At 43.0% G+C, this 19,281-nt stretch overlaps 1 protein-coding gene across 1 annotated transcript in view; it reads left to right on the top strand.

Moving 5' to 3' along the window:
* Positions 1–19,281, top strand: part of ITFG1 (integrin alpha FG-GAP repeat containing 1) — a 526,073-nt gene that overhangs the window by 417,452 nt on the left and 89,340 nt on the right. Inside the window, exon 14 of the mRNA XM_029608474.1 lies at positions 520–598. Coding sequence (XP_029464334.1) covers positions 520–598 — 79 coding nt within the window. The remainder of the gene's footprint in view (positions 1–519; positions 599–19,281) is intronic.

Genomic DNA, 19,281 nt, shown 5'->3' with positions numbered 1-19,281 from the left:
TCGCGTGCCATGACGCCCGACCGCACGCGATACCGGCCGCATCACAGCAGTACTGTTCAAATCAAGGGAAGGGGGGAGGAGTGTGGGTGGAGTTTGGGCGGAGTTAAGTCCCGGCAGCGCTGCGGGCGATAATGGTTTTCACATTATCACTGGCAGCACAGTGGGACATAACTACACCTTTTCCCATGGTGCTATGGGGCTATGGTATGCGGCACAGCTGCACCTCGGCGAGCGAAACCGCACCACTGCGCTACAGTCAGCTGCCCACTACACCCCTTTTTTGTTCACAGGCTATCATTGTGCTAGAAATATAGCAGAATGAAGAATCTAAGCCTTAATTTGCTTCTCTGGAATTACTAGAAAATGAAATACAATACATCTGTTTTTTCAGCGTTTTCTGATCTTGAATGTAGAATTGTTTGAATACAAAACTCAGTAAGTAATTGAATTTTTTCCTCAGGGGTATCATATTTGTAATTACTTTTGGAGGTCTAATTACTTCTTTTTGTTTTTTTCTAGCCATTTGGGGTTAATCAACCTGGACCCTACATTATGTACACAACAGTCGATGCAAATGGATATATGAAAAATGCTTCAGGTAGGTGAAATCATAAAATATCTTGTTGGTAGTTTGCACAAAGCATTACACATGCATAGAATAAGTATTAACTAGAGCTTTTAGTTTAGAACATTAAATATTGTCCTCAAATTGGAATCCGGTGACGCTGTAGCTTGTCTGACTAGGCAATGGACCTTGTGCCCCTTCCAGTGTGTTTGGTATTGTTTACTATTGTCTGTTTATATTGTTAATGTTTGATGTGGTTTTGATATTGCATTATGATCATAATATTATGTCTTTAAACTGTTATACCCCATTCTGAGCAGACTTATGGAAGGACAGGAAAGTAAACAGTTGATATCACAAGGTCAATGACTTTCTTGCTGGTCCACATGATTACCAGGCACCCAATTTTATTACGGTCCAAAAAAAAAAAACAGCTCCTACAAAGCTGGCCTGAATTCAGGGCCTTTCTCACTTTCTCCCCTAATCCCTGGACCTTTTCCGTCCCCTTCCTCCTGGCCCACTCCCCCAACTTTGTCCTGCACAAGACCGTCCAGCACTGCAGTTTTTAAGTACTAGTTTGAAACTGGCCTGCAGAAGAGGCAGAAGCAGGTATGATGTGCTGCTCTCCTCCTGCCAGCTATGAAGAGGGAGCGAGGCCTTGGAATTGATAAGGGGGGGAGGATTGGGAGGAGAGGAGAGAAGAAAGCCTGCTGTTGGGGAGGGGGGAGGGGCATTGAATAAAGAAGAGGAACCTTCCCTTATCAAATCACCTGCCAAACCCATGGCAAAACCCAGTTCCCTGGTCATTACAAAATTATTGTGGCAGTTGTACTCAAAGCAAAAATCACAGCTTTAAAATCTAATCATACATGGAATGAAGAGAAACGGCAGGGGTTGCCAATTCATTGTGCAATTGCCTGTTGCTCACTTATGTTAAAAGGAATTTCCAGAACCAGCTCTTGACTTTATTATATGAAAGTGATCAGATCCCCTATGTTTGCTCATGATCGGGGGAAAATTAAGCTTTTATTAATAGAACATTTCACTGTGTATCTTGTTATTAAGTGTCTGCAATCTGGGACATCCCGTGGATATGCCAGAGTTTGTTATTGAAGCCTTTAGGCAGTGCCATTGAAGTGTCTTTCATCTACCAAGAACTCTCCATTCCCTTTCAAAAATAAGCAAAAGGGCAGCTGCAGGGAGTATTTTCCAGTGTCCTCATTTAAAAAAAAAAAAAAAAAGTGTATTTCACATTAGTGCTATTGGATCATTCTCATGGACTCCTACAACCTATTTGTTGGCAATCCACCATACAGAACAGAGTTGCCCTGTTGTATTATGAGACTATTTTCTGCCAGAGCCTTGCAACAGTGCTAAAAATAAAATAGGTTTATGATTATAAAGAAGAAGAAGCTGTAAAGTACTGCCCATGAGCTCCTTTTCCCTTCTCTGCGTTATAGAAAAGAGGAAATCCAAGTCACAGTCAATTGTCAGTTCTTCATAAGTCTGAACATTGGACTTGAAATAATTTGCAGTAAACACAGCATGTCTTTCATGAGTTCCACAATTTTTTGTTTGATGTGTTTAGCAGTAAATGATAAGAAGCTATATGGTAATGCATCAAAATCTGGGGAGGGGTTACCATTTTTATTAACAAACAGCTGTGCAGAAGCAGGATTTTTTACATAATTAAAAGTAATCTGAGCATCCTGGTTATAGAATTCTTACTCTCAGGCTTTTACAGTTTCAGGCTATAGTCAAACTATTTATTTATTTATTTATTTATAGTTTTTATATACCGGGAGTTCCTGTATACAATACATATCACTCCGGTTCACAATTAACAGAAGAATTACTGCCGGGGGGCAATTTACATGGAACAAATCTTGGAACAAGTAAGAACAATTGATCTAAATAAATAGGAAAAAAACAAAACTAAGCTCAACTTTAAGTAAATAAATAGGCAATTGATAGTCTTGATTAAATAAGGCAGAGAACCGTACATTAAAACCAAAGGACAGGGTTGTTAAATCTTCTAGTTCTTAGCTCTCAGGGAATGCTTGCAGGAAGAGCCAAGTCTTGAGTTTTGCCTTAAAGGTAGTATGGCACGGCTCAAGGCGGAGGTCTGGTGGTAGAGAATTCCAGAGAGACGGGCCCGCAGTTGATAGAGCGCGTTTTCTCAGGGAGGATTTTGCAGGCTGGGTAATCAATCTGTTTTGGTATGCTCTTCTAGTCGGCTTTTCCAAAGTATGAATTTGTAGCTTGAAGGTTAAGTTGAGTGGGGATATGTTATGTAGGGCCTTATGAATCATCATTAAATACAGTATCCTGTATTTAATGGGAAGCCAGTGGAGGTGCTGGAGGATTGGGGTGATGTGGTCTTTTTTTTTTAGCGTTGGTGAGAATTCTTGCTGTGGCATTTAGGACCATCTGGAGGGGTTTGGTAGAGCATGCGGGGAGTCCCAGCAGAAGTGAATTGCAATAATCCAGTTTCGGGAGAATGATGGCCTGGAGCACTGTGCGGAAATCTCTGTAGCGTAGAAGTGGCTTTATTTTCTTTAAAACTTGTAATTTAAAGAAGCATTCTTTGGTGGTGTTGCTAATGAATTTATTGAGGCTGAATCTGTCGTCTAGAATTACACCCAGATCTCTGACTTGCGGTGAGGTGGAGTATCCTGAGGTGTTTGGAGAGTTGCTGGAGGTAGGCAGGGTAGATTTTTCCGGTGCTATTATAAGGATCTCCGTTTTATTGGTGTTTAGAACCAGGTTGAGGCTGGTTAGAAGCTCGTTGATGGTTGAGAGGCATTTATTCCAGTAGGCCATGGTCTTGTGTAAGGTGTCCGTTATGGGGATGATAATTTGAATGTCATCCGCGTATAGGAAATGGGTAAGCTTGAGGTTAGTGAGGAGGTGACAGAGTGGGAGAAGATAAATGTTGAAAAGGGTGGGGGAGAGTGAGGATCCTTGTGGTACCCCCATTTTGGCTTGGATGGGATGAGATTCCTTGTTGTTTATTTTGACTCTGTATGTTCTGTTCTCAAGGAAGGATTTAAACCAGTTGAGCGCTGCTCCTGTGATGCCGATGTCTGTGAGTCGTTGTAGTAAGCTAGAATGATTCACGGTGTCGAACGCTGCTGACAGATCCAGGAGTGCGAGAAGGCAAGGTTGGCCTTTCTCCAGATTGAAGATAATGGTGTCAGCTAGAGTGGCTAGTAGTGATTCTGTGTTCTTTTTCTTCCGGAATCCAAATTGGTTATTGGTGAGGATATTGTTGTCATCAAGGAATTCAGAGAGTTGTCGGTTGACCACTTTCTCCATAACTTTGGCTAACATAGGAAGGTTTGCTATAGGTCTGTAGTTAGCAGGATCTGTGGTGGGAAGGTTGGGTTTTTTGAGGAGAGGTTTAAGCATTGCGGACTTGAGTTGGTTGGGAACTTGGCCTTGGGTGAGAGAGAGGTTGATGATATCTACACTAAATGAGAAATAGTTATTTACTTACTTCTCTTTTACTAAAGATACCCACTAATAGTTTGTCTAAGTTGCAATGTTATCTCGAGAAAAAAGTACACATTTCAGTGTAAGAAATGCATGAAGATTTAGTAAATTAGATATCAGGAAAAAGTTAGGGAATAAGACCAAAAGAGAAAGTCATATGAGCCAAGGTACAGGCAAGCTGATATACGAGGGTAAGTCACAAACATACATGGGATTAATATTCATGAAATTTATTTAAATGCAAAAGATGAATTATTTACTGTGAAATATACAGAATATAGTCACAAACAGTTTTTCTGGAAAAACCAACTACTTTTCAACATAATCGCCGCGAACATTTATACATTTGTCCCAGCATTTGAAAAGTCCATCAAAACCTTCTGCGTAAAAGTCTTTTGGCTGGCATCGTAACCAGCGCTTCACCTCTTGTTCCATTTCTTCATCGCTGGTGAAATGTTTACCACCGAGATGGCTTTTCAGTTTGCCAAACAAATGAAAATCGCGGGTGCCAAATCCGGACTGTATGGTGGATGTTCAAGAACTTCCCAGTGCAGGTTCGCAATTGTCTGATGAGTCTCATTCAAAGTGTGTGCTCTGGCATTATCGTGAAGAATCAGCACTCCTCCTTTTTCCAGATCTGGGCGTTTTACTACAAATAGCTCCTTTAAGCTTTAATAGAGTAGCACAGTAGGAAGACGAATTAACAGATTCATCACACTTCTGAAAACTGGTTAAGAGTATCCCATCTCGGTCCCAAAACACAGTCAACATCACCTTTCCTGCAGAAGGCACAAGCTTGAACTTTCTCGGTGTCGGTGATAGTGGATGCTTCCACTGCATGGAATCGCATTTCGCTTCTGGTTGATAGTGGTGCACCCACGACTCGTCACCAGTAACAATACGTGCCATCATTGATTCACCTTCATTTGCATAACGGCAGAAATTTTCCAAACAGACACCCATCCGGTTGTTCTTATTGTCTTCGGTCAGCTGTTTGGGAACCCATCTTGCACAGACTTTGCGAAAGTTCAATGCATCGTGCACTAAGGAATATGCTAATCCGTGAGAACACCCAATTTCTTTGGCAACTTCGTCAATTGTTACCCTCCGGTTAGCGCGAACCATCTCTTCAACCTGCTTCACAGTTGCCTCTGTTGCAATCTCTACAGGTCGACCAGGTCTGGTTTCGTCGTTCACGTTGACACGTCCTTGAGCAAATTTATCGGTCCAGTTATAAATTGCTTTACACGAGAGACATTTCTCTCCATATACTGGATACATTTCTTTATGAATGTCTTTTGCCACTAAGCCCTTAGCCCATAAAAATCGGACAACAGCATGTTGTTCTTCGACCGTACAATCTGTCAACACGGCAGCCATTTTCCTTGTGTACACAGCCCCTGTGCATGCACAGTTTAAATAAATATTTATGTACATAAGCACTTCTAAGGTGCTGCCATCTATGGAATATGACAACATTACAGATATGTTTTATTACCTTAGAAGAGAGATTTGTGACTTACTTACTGACTTACCCTTGTATATTGAGGAATCTAGTTAGTCCTGCAGCTGTCATTTTTAAAGAAAAAGGTTTTGTCTAAAGTAAGATGGTAGGGTTAATATGCCATATCTTATTGTTTTCACTTTTAATATTCAAAACCGTTCCAGAGAATGAACGTCTGGAGGACCTGGAGAACCGCTCACAGCGGTCTAATCTACGGTTTGTGGGCCTTCCAGAATCCCTGGAGGAGAAAGATCTGCCTTAATTTTTAGAGTCATGGCTCTCGCAGGAACTTCGTCTATCCCTCGTTCATGGCCCCTTGAGGGTAGAGCGCGCACATCGATTAGGCCCTAAATGGACCCAGCTAGAAAGGCCTTGAGTGGTGATCACGAAAATTTTCAATTTTGCGCACAAAAACGAAATTTTACAGGCGATATGCTCGGAGAAGTCCCTTACGATAATAAGAAGATCCTTGTTTTTCAAGATTTTTCTGCTACCCTTGCCTCGCAGCAACGCATTCTCTCTCCCTTCTGTGCCAAATTGCATGCTATAGGAGTGCAGGCAGTTTTGGTACACCCCGCCCAGATTCGTGTGATAGCGCCCAGAGGCCTGTGCTGGTTCACGGAGGTGAATGAGATCCAGAAATATATCAATACCTTGGATGCGCCATCGGCAGCCTCCCCGGGGTCCCCCAGCGATGGAGGCAAGTAAGACCCAGCAGGATCAGTGAGGGTTTTTTCCTCAGAGGTCAACAAGTGCCCCATGACTGCTCTTGCTGTCCTGCAACTGTTCTGCGATGTAACGGCATTTTTCATTAATTATCAACTTTATCTGATGGACGTTATGTTCAGTACATTTTTTGGGGAGGACACAGTGCCGCCTTCTTGATTGCGGCCCCAACATAATTTTCTGTTTTGCTAGCTTGAATTTTTGTGGTCTTGGGTGTGCACTCTAATGTTTGATTTACTTGTGATTCATTCTCTTTTTATATGTTATGCTATTCTCAGTGGTTGGGGTTGGATCGGAGATGTGGGATCCGTTTGTATGGTAGTGATCTCACTTTAATGATTTTGATTCAGTGGTTTTGGAGATTGGGGTGGAAGAGAGTGGGTGGGGTGGGGGGAAGGGGGAACATTGGGAAGGGGAATTGTGGATTGCACCATGTTGGTTGTTTTTGTGCTGTGCCACTATATGTCTTATATGTTTGAAGCCATGTTATAAAATGTCGTGTGAACTCAGGGGGGAGCCTATGCTGGGAGAGTTCCCTTCTCACAACATTTTGGCGAGTTCCTTCATTCCATTTTTACAGGTACTTGTAGATGCCTAGTAGAGGGACCCGCATACTCTCCTGAAACGTATGTGGCATTAATTCCCCTATCAAGAGGTCCAAGATTCTTGTTACCTTAAAAAGAAAATCAGCAGACGTGATATTTTTACAAGAAACACATCTTAGTGATTTAGAACATCAAGCTGCATCAAAACTGGGTGGGTTCGGTACACTATGCGTCTGCCTCCGCTAAAACCGCTGGAGTGGCTATCCTTATTCATAAACATCTGCCTATCACCAACCAGGCTAAAATTAAAGACCCTCAGGGCCGATATATGATTCTTGTTGTGGACCTAAACCACTCTCCTCTTGTTTTATGTAACCTTTATGCCCCTAACACCTACAGTTCAGCTTTTTTCAGGGAAAATTATTTTCTAGTGAACATAAAATTAGATGCAATAAACAAAATCCTTAAAAATAAAAGTCAAGGAGAAAGTTATTTCTTAATATGAGATCAGTTTCAACTGTGCTTTCCCTGCAAATGCTGTATTACATTTCAGGATCATAATTACGAGTTTTTTGATCCACCCCAATTGAGAGCATTCCTAAACTCTCATACCTGATATATCTCATTGTTTGCTTGGAAGTAAAATAAGGATATGTGTTGGGTCTCCTCAGGCTACCTTAGCTTATGGTATTCTAATTTCTGCAGACAATATAATGCTCTATTACTGAGGGCTCTCCCGTATTTCTTTTATTTTATTATGAGTACAGTATTATGAAACTAACTGAAATTATAGTGCGTTTTGTTAATTTCTTTCTGTACCATATACTTCATAGCAAGTAGTACTTGTTTGTATAATGAATAATTTCATAAATTAAAAAAAAAAAGTCAAAACATTGACTCTGCATGTACAGTAAAATCTAAATATGTACTACAAACCGCTGGGAATGGCAAATACCCTAGAACCACCAACATGTACATTTTTGTGCACCTATGTTTTGGGATTTCTAATTGAAAGAAAAAATATTTGTATAAAAATTGATGCTTTGTATAGACAAGAATTAAGCATTTTGTCAAATTTTTCAAAGTTTTGATCGTGCAGTTTCTGACCACAGTGGTGTCATTACTGTTAGTATTATACAAGTTCAATAAAAGAACTCATTATAGGGTTTGGTTTTGTTGATAGTAAATATTTTTCAAGTGAACATAAAACTAGATGCAATAACAAAAAAAAAAAAATCCTTAAAAACAAAAGTTAAAATATGGACTGTGGGCAGAGAGAGCTTGAGGAGGTTTTCCCTGCTGGTTTTCCTTTCTAACATCCAGAAACCTACCTGCCACTGCTGGCTGACATCACCGTGATTCCCATGGCCTGGCCAATAAGAGTGTGACTTGCAGCGGTATGCAGCTACCGGCACACGCCCCTTCTAACTGGTTTGGAAGCACCTCTATATCACCTTTCTTGGTTTCTGCACCTGATATGAGCAAGAAGAGAAAAGGTACTTTGAGATATATCCTTCCTGCGTCTCAGTCTACCCCTTGACTTATTCAACTAGCTTTAGAAACTTTCAATTTTACTAGTTCACTTATGGGACAAAGTGAGCTTGGAGCCTCTGGTTCTTCTGGCTCCACTCCGATAGAGTCTTCACTCTCTCTTAGTTTCTTTGGCCTAATCCATTTCCTCTGGGTCTTGGGGAGGGAATGGTGGATCCTAATAAGTCACTGGATCCTTCCTCAGAGGTGAGGTCCCAGCAGGCTCGAGGTCTTTTACCAGCTGTACCTCATATAATGGATAAACCTGCTGAAATAACATTGGACTGTCTTTGAACAGTAGTTACCAAATTGGAGTCTGCTTTTTTCATGATGCTTTTTTCATGTATTAATGCACAGTTTTACTCTGAAAGTGATGTTATTGAAATGGGAGAGGAAACCACGCTCAGCAAACAGTCAATACACATAGGAGTGTGGAAGAAGTGAAGGTCCAAATTCAATACAGAAGATGCTTGATTATTTATCATGACAACTCCACTGTTCCCAAATATTCAAAGTAAAGTGAATAAAATGGTCCTCCCACAGGGACTCTGTGTTTCGCCCAAAGGCTACATCGGGAGGGACAACACAAAACATTCATATACACTTATATACAGTAGTTCCTCATATGCAGGGAGTTCCTCATATACAATGTATGCTGCAATGTGTCATTTGATAAATGACACATTGCACCATGTATACTTCCTCCCGATGAAGTCATGGCGAAACACCGTGGCATGGCGGGAAACAAATGCAAATAGTAAATGTATTGCCACTGTGTTACCTATTAATTCTGTGCATGCTATTTCTACACACCTTAGTATCAACATTGCCTATAAGACTCTCCAGAGCTCTGAACGTTTTACTACACACCCCATGCCTTCTTATTAATTTATATATGGTGCAGTGTACTTTCCATTTCTTCCACATCCTTAGTGGTGCTTACCTAGTCTTGGTATACATTCTCAGCTGCTGCCTCAAAAGTAGGGATGATGAGTGAAGGAGTACCATATGCTGTACAATGGCCAAGGCCAACCAGCAGAGGCCCTAGAAGGGTGTTGCAGCTGCTGGGGACCAGGCTGCCTTCCCCACAGGGTCACACCCCGGTACTGGGTTGCCTTTGGGATCAGGATGCTACGTGTAAGGTGAGCCTTCCCTTAGACGTAATATACTGATCCCCAAGGCAGGAGAGTACAGGCATGGCAAGCCAGTCTGCAGCACGCCTCATCGTCCTGTGCTCTGCACTTCTGCAGATGGTGTACCACATAGTACTCACTCACTGCTCCTCCCTACTTTTAACACAGCAGCTGACATTGGGTTGCAAGAGTCACTAAGTGCACAGCGTAGTGGAACAGAAGGTTTGGATACTGTACACGTGAAGCTCCTACAGTGTTTAGGAAACAGTCGGGCCGATACAGTACAGTGCGCTCCGACAGAGCGCACTGTTATCCCGCCATTGGACGTGCGTTTTTGATGCGCTAGCGTTACCCCTTATTCAGTAAGGGGCCGAAAATGCGCGTCCACCCCCCGAACCTAATAGCGCCCGCAACCTGCAAATGCATGTTGTTGGCCCTATTAGGTATTCCCGCGCGATTCAGAAAACAAAATGTGCAGCCAAGTCGCACATTTTGCTTTCAGAAATTAGCGCCTACCCAAAGGTAGGCGCTAATTTCTTCGGGCACCAGGAAAGTGCACAGAAAAGCAGGAGGTCCCGAAAGTTTCCAAAAGTTAAAAAAAAAAAAAAATTTGAAGTCGACCCGCGGCTATCGGGTTGAAAACCGGAAACTCAATTTTGCCGGTGTCCGATTTCCGAGCCCGTGGCTGTCAGCGGGCTCGAGAACCAACGCTGGCAAAATTGAGCGTCGGCTGTCAAAACCCACTGACAGCCGCCGCTCTGGTCCAAAAGGAGGCGCTAGGGACGCGCTAGTGTCCCTAGCACCTCCTTTTGCCTGTTTTTACCGCCGGGCCTCATTTGAATAGAGAATCGTGCGCACAGGAGAGTGGGCGTTTGCCCGCTCTCCCGCGGACTTTATCGGCCTGAGTGGCCCATCACTTTGTAGGTAGATATAGGCAGAGCACATCTAGCTTTGCATAGAAAAGGTATTGTTTTTCAGGTGGGCAGAAAACAGGCCTATCTTTCCTGCGTGTGCACAGTATAGAGGGAGTGATAAAAAAAGGAGAGCTGGTGTGCCTACCTCTATGTCAACTATGGATGATATGATATACTGAGAGTTGCCAACAGACAACATCGTCACAAAAATGGGACTCTGTAATAGGATGTTCCTAACGCCTGTGTGAGGAGTGAAGCCTGCCACGAGCCACACACACACACCCACACACCACACACACACCCACACACACCACAAACGCCACACACACACACACACACTCCTGTGAAGCTGCCCAGCCACCCTCCATGACTTTCCAAGGGTCTGTGCCAGGCGTCATTGTGGATAGCCTGCCCAACCCCTACCCAACACTGCATTACGTGCCCTTCTCCCATTACTTCCTTGTAAAAGCTTTGTGTGGGTGTCAGTCCAAGGTGAGAGAAACAGCCAAATGTGCAGTCTTAACATTGAAGTTTCCCAGCATACTTAATGTGTCACCATGGCCACCTACCCACCTCTGCCCCTCAATGAACAGTACATATAAACTGTGAGTGTACCATATGCAGCCCTGTCAGAGGCACAACCGCTCCATCAAAGCTGTGCAAAAGGTGACTATGATAAATAAATTTAGGGGGACACACTGCCTGCTAAGGTGTATTGGAATTGAGGCCCAAGGGAGCTAGGTCCAAAAAGCCATACCACCCTCACACAGCGAGTGAGCAAGCCACACACACAACGTCTGTCACAGAGTGTCACACCGTCTTAAGTGGGGACTACGTGCTGCAGTCCCTGCACGTATACATGTGCAAGGCCTATGTTCCAGCAATGTTTGCCACTAAACCAAAAACAGGTGTGTCAGCTTCCTGTAACCGGTCATGAGTCGGTGTGACTCCTTCCTCCACAAACATTTCCTATAGCTGCCACAGGAAACACTTCTGTGACTGCCATATACCACCCCTACTTACTGCAAGATCGTGACATGGGCCCCTGAATGGCTTAGGTGGCACAAAATGCCTGCTTGTCAAGATGGCTACACCAAAAGGACATCATCAACCATGGCAAGCACATCACATCGCTGGGAGCAGTAGCTCTATACAATGAACACAGAGTGACACTAACTCTGGAGGCAGCCTGTACGCTCATAACCTGCTCACCTGACCACACTAGGTCAACAGGGAATACAATACATAGAGGACTGCATAGGACCAGAGCAGAGCACCTCACCAATGACAATACAAGTGTGTAACATCACTTACTCACGAGCCTGCAGCATACCAACCTGTTCAGCAGTACACAGACATGCCTACACGCATGTGCAACACCCTAAAAGCATGAAATCATGGAAACGTGTGCCGTTAGGTTGGTCTGGTACTATATGCTAAGTGTTTTGGACAGGAGTGCTGAGGCTATGTGCTTTAAAGGGCCTCAGAGATAACACCTGCACTGTTAAAAGTAATAGGTGTAGGTTAACAGCGAATACTGTCCTTATGTTGAGGGAACAAACGTGCATACTGCTGCACCACATGACTATCTGTGACGTATTACCCACTGTGACCTTCCAGCAACCTGCCATCTGCAGATGACAGTGAGCCTATGTGTGGCAGGCCAGTTAAAGGCATGTAAAGCCTTGGGCTGTATAATGTCAGCGTTTGATGAGGAAAGATGTGGCTGCAGTAACAGTGATTCAAAAGTATAGTCACTGTGACATGACATGTCAGAGATCACAGGAATGTACAAGTGAAGGCTGCACAGTAGCCGATGCATTCTCCTGCCTTCACTCACCTGCAAATGCATCCTCCCATAGGTTTCCTAAGAAGCCAAGACCCTCACCTTTTGCACATGTATTCTGATACATTTCCTAGCTTGCTGTACTAGGGTGCATGCATGTAGGGGTCCATGCATAGAGAAAGCAAGATGTTACCTTTGAAGGAGGTGTGCACACACTAAAAACTGTAACTGGTAACACAGTCCCTTTCAGGCAAGCTGTAATGGAAGGTGTGTGATGTGTGCACTATTGTGGCCACCTGTCCTGAATGTAAAATATGTACATGCTGCCATTTCATGACATCTTTGTAAAGGTAATGGACGCAACATCAAGTCTTTCTATACCTGCAGGCAGGGGAGTTAGACGGTGGCTAGATGTATAAATGCTGCAAAGTGATATGCAGTTCTAAATCCTAGTGTTACCTCACTGTTTAACTGATCAAGCACTGGTGTCGGATTGATCTGGGAATGCACTTGTGAATTAAAGCACACCTATTACAGAGGTATTACTTCACCTGCACGCCTTTAAGCACTTCCAGATTAGAGTGTAACAATAGCTATCTGCCAGTACTACATTTAAGTGTGCTCTTCTTACTTTACCATGCACGTTGCACCTTCAGTGTAATTTTACCTTTACTGCATTACTACAGCTGTCACTTTCCAGGATCCAGGAGCATGTAGCCCACCAGCACACTTATGACACTGTGACATCCACATGTTGAGGGTGAGACTGAGGTGCGCTGGTGATGGCTCAGGCCACACCGTGCTAGATAGGCCACTGACTGCCATACCACATGTGCCTCATTTTCTGTCAGTAACAGGCAGAACACATGGTGGCAGCCACATGTGTACCATGTAATGTTGACAGTGAAAACTTTATTTTAAATACACTGTTATGGTCCTTTGGGAAGACAAAATCTGAGCAGCCATATGTGTTTGTATGCTACACAGTGACATACTCAGCCAAGAAGAGATAGGAAGCAAAGGGATAAGGAGTAAAGGAGCTGATACTATGCTTCAGGCTGACCTCCCCTGGAAGGGAAATTGGTACATGAGGCCTATCAGGTAAAGTGTGTTAGTATAAGGTTTTGCCAAATCTGGCTGCTACTCAGCGTGGTCTCCTGGGCTCGTGCATGGAGACATGGGGGATCCTATGGGAGATCTGGACGTAGGTCCATTGGTAGTCTATGGCGTACAACCACATTATGGAAAAAGCAGCACCTCAAGATAATCTTTGCAGCTTTGGATGGGGCATACATTAAAGCTCTAACCGTCTTGTCCAAACAGTAAAAGCGACTTTCAGAAGGCCAAAGGTGCATTCTGTGACAGAGCGGGTAGCACTTAAGGCTTCGTTGTATCTCGTCTGTGCCAGCTTGTTTGGCATGTGTATGAGGGGTGAGAAGTCAGGGCCTGCAACCGTGCCCGGAGTCTCCTGCGGCAATGACAGAAGAAAGGCATTAATGTTTGCATTGTTACTGACAGATGTGACTGGCTAACCACAACATCCAGAAAGACTGTACCTTTGCTGAGCCTTCAAACCTGATTAGTGTTGCCTGAGAGCATTTCACATTGTTGTTGTCCGCTATATGTGCAGGCAAGCTCTTACTAAAAGGAGCTGATCTGTTTATTACTACAGCATCTGATGTGCCTATTGGAAGTATTGCATGACAGGCCCTGATATCCCAGCAAAGGTTACTGGGATGTAGCTGCCTGCCAACTTTCAAGACATACGTAAGAGGTGAGACACGTGTGGTACAAGCTAATGCCGTAAGCTATGCTGTGCAGGTGAATGTCCGTGGCAGCTGTGCAGTCTGTCCAGCTTAGAAACCCATTAGTGAGCCCACACACAGGGAATATGACAGACCCTGCAACATGCAGTGTAGACTGCTCGTGGTACAAGTGCGTGAGGCTATACAGAAACTATTGGTGACTATCTTCCTGACACCTCAGTAACAGCCCACACATAAAGGTGCTCTGCCAGCTGTATGCACAGTGCACGGTTCAGATTCACCTGAGCCATTGTAACAGCTCCAAAGGGGAGGATAGAAATGGGGCCTTTTAGAATATAAATATGTGCTATAGATATATATATAGATATAGATATAGATAGATAGATAGTGGATCCTGTGTTTAGGTTCTGTGCATTGTTTGCATGCAGTTTTTTGGCAGGCCTCTGAAACATGGCCGGAAAAAGGCATGCCTTTGGGCAATGACCTGCATGCAAAACCGCACAAGCCAGTTGCTGTTCCACCGATCATGTTCTCCACCACCACCCTCACCCCATTTGGGTGCCATTCGCCACATACCCATAGGCAGAGATAAAGTTGAGAAAGAAAAGTGTGTCTTACCTATGAGCCAAGCATCACCGTACAGGCTAGCCTCAAAATTGTCAAAGAGGGCCGATTGCCTAAGTATAAAGGAACCGTGCGCCGCTCCCAGGTACCTGGCCACTAAGTCAAGGATGCGCATTCGAGTGTCACAGACCATTTGCATGTTGACGGAGTGGAAGAGCTTTCTCTTGCAGTACATCTCTTCCCTCTGACGGGGTGGAGTGATGGCCATATGAGTGCAGTCAAGAGCTCCAATGACATTGGGAAACTGTGCAAAGGCATAGAAACCTCTCTTCAAGTCCATCAAGACCTGCCTGTCACGAGGAAATTTTATGTATCGATTAACACGGTCAATGACAGCTTCGATGACCTGATCCAGACAGCATAAGAATGTGCTTTGGGACATTCCCCCACTACCCCTACTGTGGTTTGTAAGGAGCCACTTGCTATGAAGTGGAGGGCAGCCAAGAGTTTGGTGAGGCCAGGGATGGCGTGGGACCTTGTGGTGACAGGATCCAGATCCCCTGGGATGTCTTCATATAATTCCAGGATTGCCCAAGAGCTGAAATGATACCTGCTTACCACAAAGTCCTCGGGCATGCCCAGCAAGGATGTTCGTGGTGGAAAGATATGCTCCCTGTATCTCCTTGGCTGTGACTGGGCGCCATTTGGTGGGGGCTTGAGCCCACGGCAGCGGAGCTTCTGCCCTCACTGCTGGCATTTCCCTTCTATGTCTTGGAAGTGGCCTTGGCTGTTGTTCTGGTTGTGCTTCTTCCACATCTTGTCATTGCAACAAGCCTGGCAAGGCATGAAGTGTGCTTGTACAACTAAGCTTGACAGTGGCAAAATGGTGTTAGGAACATAGACCTGGTAAAAACAAGCATTTTTATTGGTCTAGGAATGCTTGGTAAGCGTGTGGGAATTGTTTGGAGTGTGTTTCATGGGCAATATGCACTGCAATAATGCCACGATTACGCCCACAATTGGACCGTACCACCAAGAAAAAAGGTGTTGCTATTAGCCACGTAACTGAACTGCGATAATGTGCGATACTTATGACATGCCGCGCTTCTTCACCCTACTTTACATTTATCCCGCCCCAACTCCTCCCACTTGAATATTAATTTTTGCATTTGCATACGCAATTTGCGGTAGGCCGTTTTAGCGCGTGGCATGACAGAATCGCACACGATACTGCCGTAACATATGTGATAACGGCCTCGCAATTTGATAAATGACCCTGTAAGTTTGTACCTAAAATATTTGAGAAAATTGTCTTACAACAACTAAGAGCTTTTTTGGATGATCACACAGTTTTAAGCTCACATCAGTGCGACTTTAGACAAGGCCATAGCACTGAAACTCTTTTAGTATCAGTATCAGATGTTTTACTTTGTATAATGGAAACTAACAAGTCTGTAATTGCCATTTATCGTGATGTTAGTGCCACATTTGACATGGTCAAGTGTTTTCTTGGTTTGCTTCTTACCTAGCTTCACATCAGTTTCAAGTAAAAGGAAATCAACAATACTCCACATGGTGGTGTCTGAATTCTGGGGTCCCTCCATGATCTGTACTCTCGGCTGTTCAATCTTTAAATCTGCCTTCTTTCAGTGATTTTGGATGCTTACGTCCATTCTACAAAATACATGTAGATGGTGGAGTTATTTTTCCCAGTTCCAACAGATATTTTAAGTACTAAAAATCAATTTCTGATTGTTTACAGAAAATTAAAAGTTGGATATCATCTAATTAGTTGTTTTAAACATTTAGATAGACTGGATCCATATGGATTTCATACTTGCCGTCTCTTGAGACATGTTTAGGGCTAACAATTGACCGTCTTTATGTGCCATTTGTGGAATCAGTTCAGAACCTGGGGTTTTTCTTAGGATCAAAATTGACTCCTGCACATCACATACTTAAGCTACTACAGTCAGGATTTTATAAATTGTCTATTACGGAATTTGAGATTTTTTATCAACGAATGGTTTTAGAGATTTAATTTACGCGTTTTTTTCTGACTGTAAAAGATTAAGGGAATTCTCTGTAAACTGGATTTCCTAAATGTCATTTGAGAACAATACTGCTGCTCCAAAATGCCACAGCACATCTCGTTATCCATGTATTTCTCCCATTTTGATCCAGTTACCTTGGCTCCCGGTGGAGCGGCGGATACAGTTTAAAATGTTGATCATCATTTTTAAAGTTATTTCAGGTATTGGCCTTTCTGTCTGTCAGAGCTTTCACTTTTATATCAACCTCCTCGGTGTTTATCAGAAAGTGATTTTTTTTTTTTTTTATTTATGCAGTTTTTACAAATATTTTAGACAACAATATACATTGCCAATGAAAAAGGTCATCGTTTAAGTGTATATTCATCTTCTTCAAACTAAGATAAAGAAATTTTATAATCAAATTACTAAAGAATTAACCACCTTGTAACAAGAAATAGTATCTTGACCAGAAAAGGACATTTTTGGTGAATTAACATCCTCTAGAGCAGTAATCAATTTGAAATATTCACAACAGGAAAAAAACAGAAAGATGAACATTAAACTTTCTATTACTCCCTTTAGCTACGCTAAGCACACTGGGGCGGATTTTAAAAGGGTTACGCGCATAACCCTTTTAAACCCGCTCCTGCACGCGCCAAGTCTATTTTGCATAGCCCCGGGATACGCGTATGTCCCGGGGCTTGAAAAAAGGGGCGGGGAATGGGCGAGGCATGGCCAGAGGCCTCCGAAGGGCCTCTAGGCCGGGAGATCTCGGCCGGCGCGTGCAACCTACGCCTGCCCGGGTGCAGGCACAACTTGAAGAACAAAGGTATGGGGGGGTTTAGGTAGGGCTGGGGGGGGGGCAGGGAAGGGAAGGGAGGGGAAGGTGGGGGGGGGGGGGCGGAAGGAAAATTCCCTCCAAGGCCGCTCCAATTTCAGAGCGGCCTCGGAAGGAACGGGGAAAGCCATCGGGGCTCCCCTAGGGCTCGGCACGCGCAAGGTGCACAAGTGTGCATCCTCTTGTGCGCGCCGACCCCGGATTTTATAACATGTGTGCAGCTGCACACGCATGTTATAAAACTGGGCGTAGATTTGTGCGCGCCAGGTTGCGCGCACAAATCTACGTCCGCGCCTAGCTTGTAAAATCCGGCCCATTGTTTCTTAAGTAGTATTTGCATTCAAGAAAGATCTTAGTTGCATAGGGTCAAAAAACAAATATCTATTATTGTTAAACCTTACAACACATTTACTCGGGTATCTTATGGTTATCAATGCCCCTATATCTCTAGCTTCTTGACACATTGAAAGAAAACTTCCTTCTACGAACTTGAGTTTCTCTTGTGATATCTGGGTGAATCCATAATTTCTCACCTAGAAAGGTTTTAGATATATTTCGAAGGAAATGCCTCAGGATTAAATCCCTAGCTGAAGGAAAAACAAAGGTAACAAGCTCTATATTCAGTTTGCTCCTCTCATAGGGATTCAATTAAATCCGTGATGTTTCCTAACACTTGTTGTTGTGCAGTTCATTTCTTTTGGGATTTATCTCCATTCTTTCTACTACCAGTTAGAAAATACAGTTTTGTAATTGGAGGTAATACTTCTTGAGGAAGTAAAAGAATTTCAGTAAGATATTTTTTTACTAATTAAAAAAAAGAAAAGTGATTTTTTGTTAACTATTCCGTCATTATAAGAAAATACATTGATAAAAATTATCTCAGCGTTTTCAATTATTGGCCCCATTTTATGGAATTTTTGTATATGAGATTTACATTTGACATTAAAGTGTACTGTAAGCAGCTTTTCTGTTTTCTGCAGCCTTTGGTAGAGTTTAAATAGTAGCCATATGCTTTAATAGTATTTAGGTATTATTTTGTTTTAAATCTCATGCCGATACATTTTTATTTATATATGATTTGTTTGTATTATATATAGTCTGTTTAATTGTAAACTGCTTAATACAATGTATTTGTTTCAGGCAGATTATAAAAATTTAAAAAGTGTAAAAAGTAAATAAATAGTTCTGCTGTGTCCCAAAGTATTGTTGGTAACTGGTTCAGTTTGATGAGGAAATTGCAGCTGATACTCATGATATTAGTGTGATCTGAGCCTTGTTATATAACACCTATCCCAGAGTCTTCTGCAGTACAAGGCGCCAGACTGTTTTGAAGTTAGAGGAAATAAGGATTGCGCTAACATCTCATGATGACATGGAGGTTGTTGGCATTACTGGTGCAGTCATCTTGTTATATTTCCTAGCATTTCGAAAGAATTCCTCTTTCAACTGATGGCACCAAAATAATTAATCAGCAGTGAACACTCTCTCTCTTAGCCTTGCATTCATCTGTGAATGTGACGACATCTGCAAGGCATTAAATAAATTTAGATCTGGTGGAAACTGAGATGCTGACTCTCCTTTCATCATAGCATACTCTTTGAATACAATTTGTTTTGCATTTGTTAATTGAGGCATCAGAAAATCAGCTTCTTACCCCTGCAGGACCAAAACGTGACGGTTTTAGAATCTTAGAATCTGTGAATGTAGCACTAATGGTTGGAAAGAATTCCCTGTTGAAAGGTATTAATTAGCTTTTGTTTGGAGCTAGTGAAACAGACAGAATTGTGGGTGGCAGTGCATGCCATCAGCTTGGGCACCTCTACCACAGAATACAAAGTAAATAGGATCTGTTTCGGGGGAAAAAAAAATCTCTCCATTCAGT

Source organism: Rhinatrema bivittatum, chromosome 7, assembly GCF_901001135.1.
Source record: "Rhinatrema bivittatum chromosome 7, aRhiBiv1.1, whole genome shotgun sequence".
Taxonomy (NCBI): Eukaryota; Metazoa; Chordata; class Amphibia; order Gymnophiona; family Rhinatrematidae; genus Rhinatrema; species Rhinatrema bivittatum.
The sequence above is the reverse complement of the archived record's forward strand: the minus strand, read 5'-3'. Positions and strand labels throughout refer to the sequence as shown.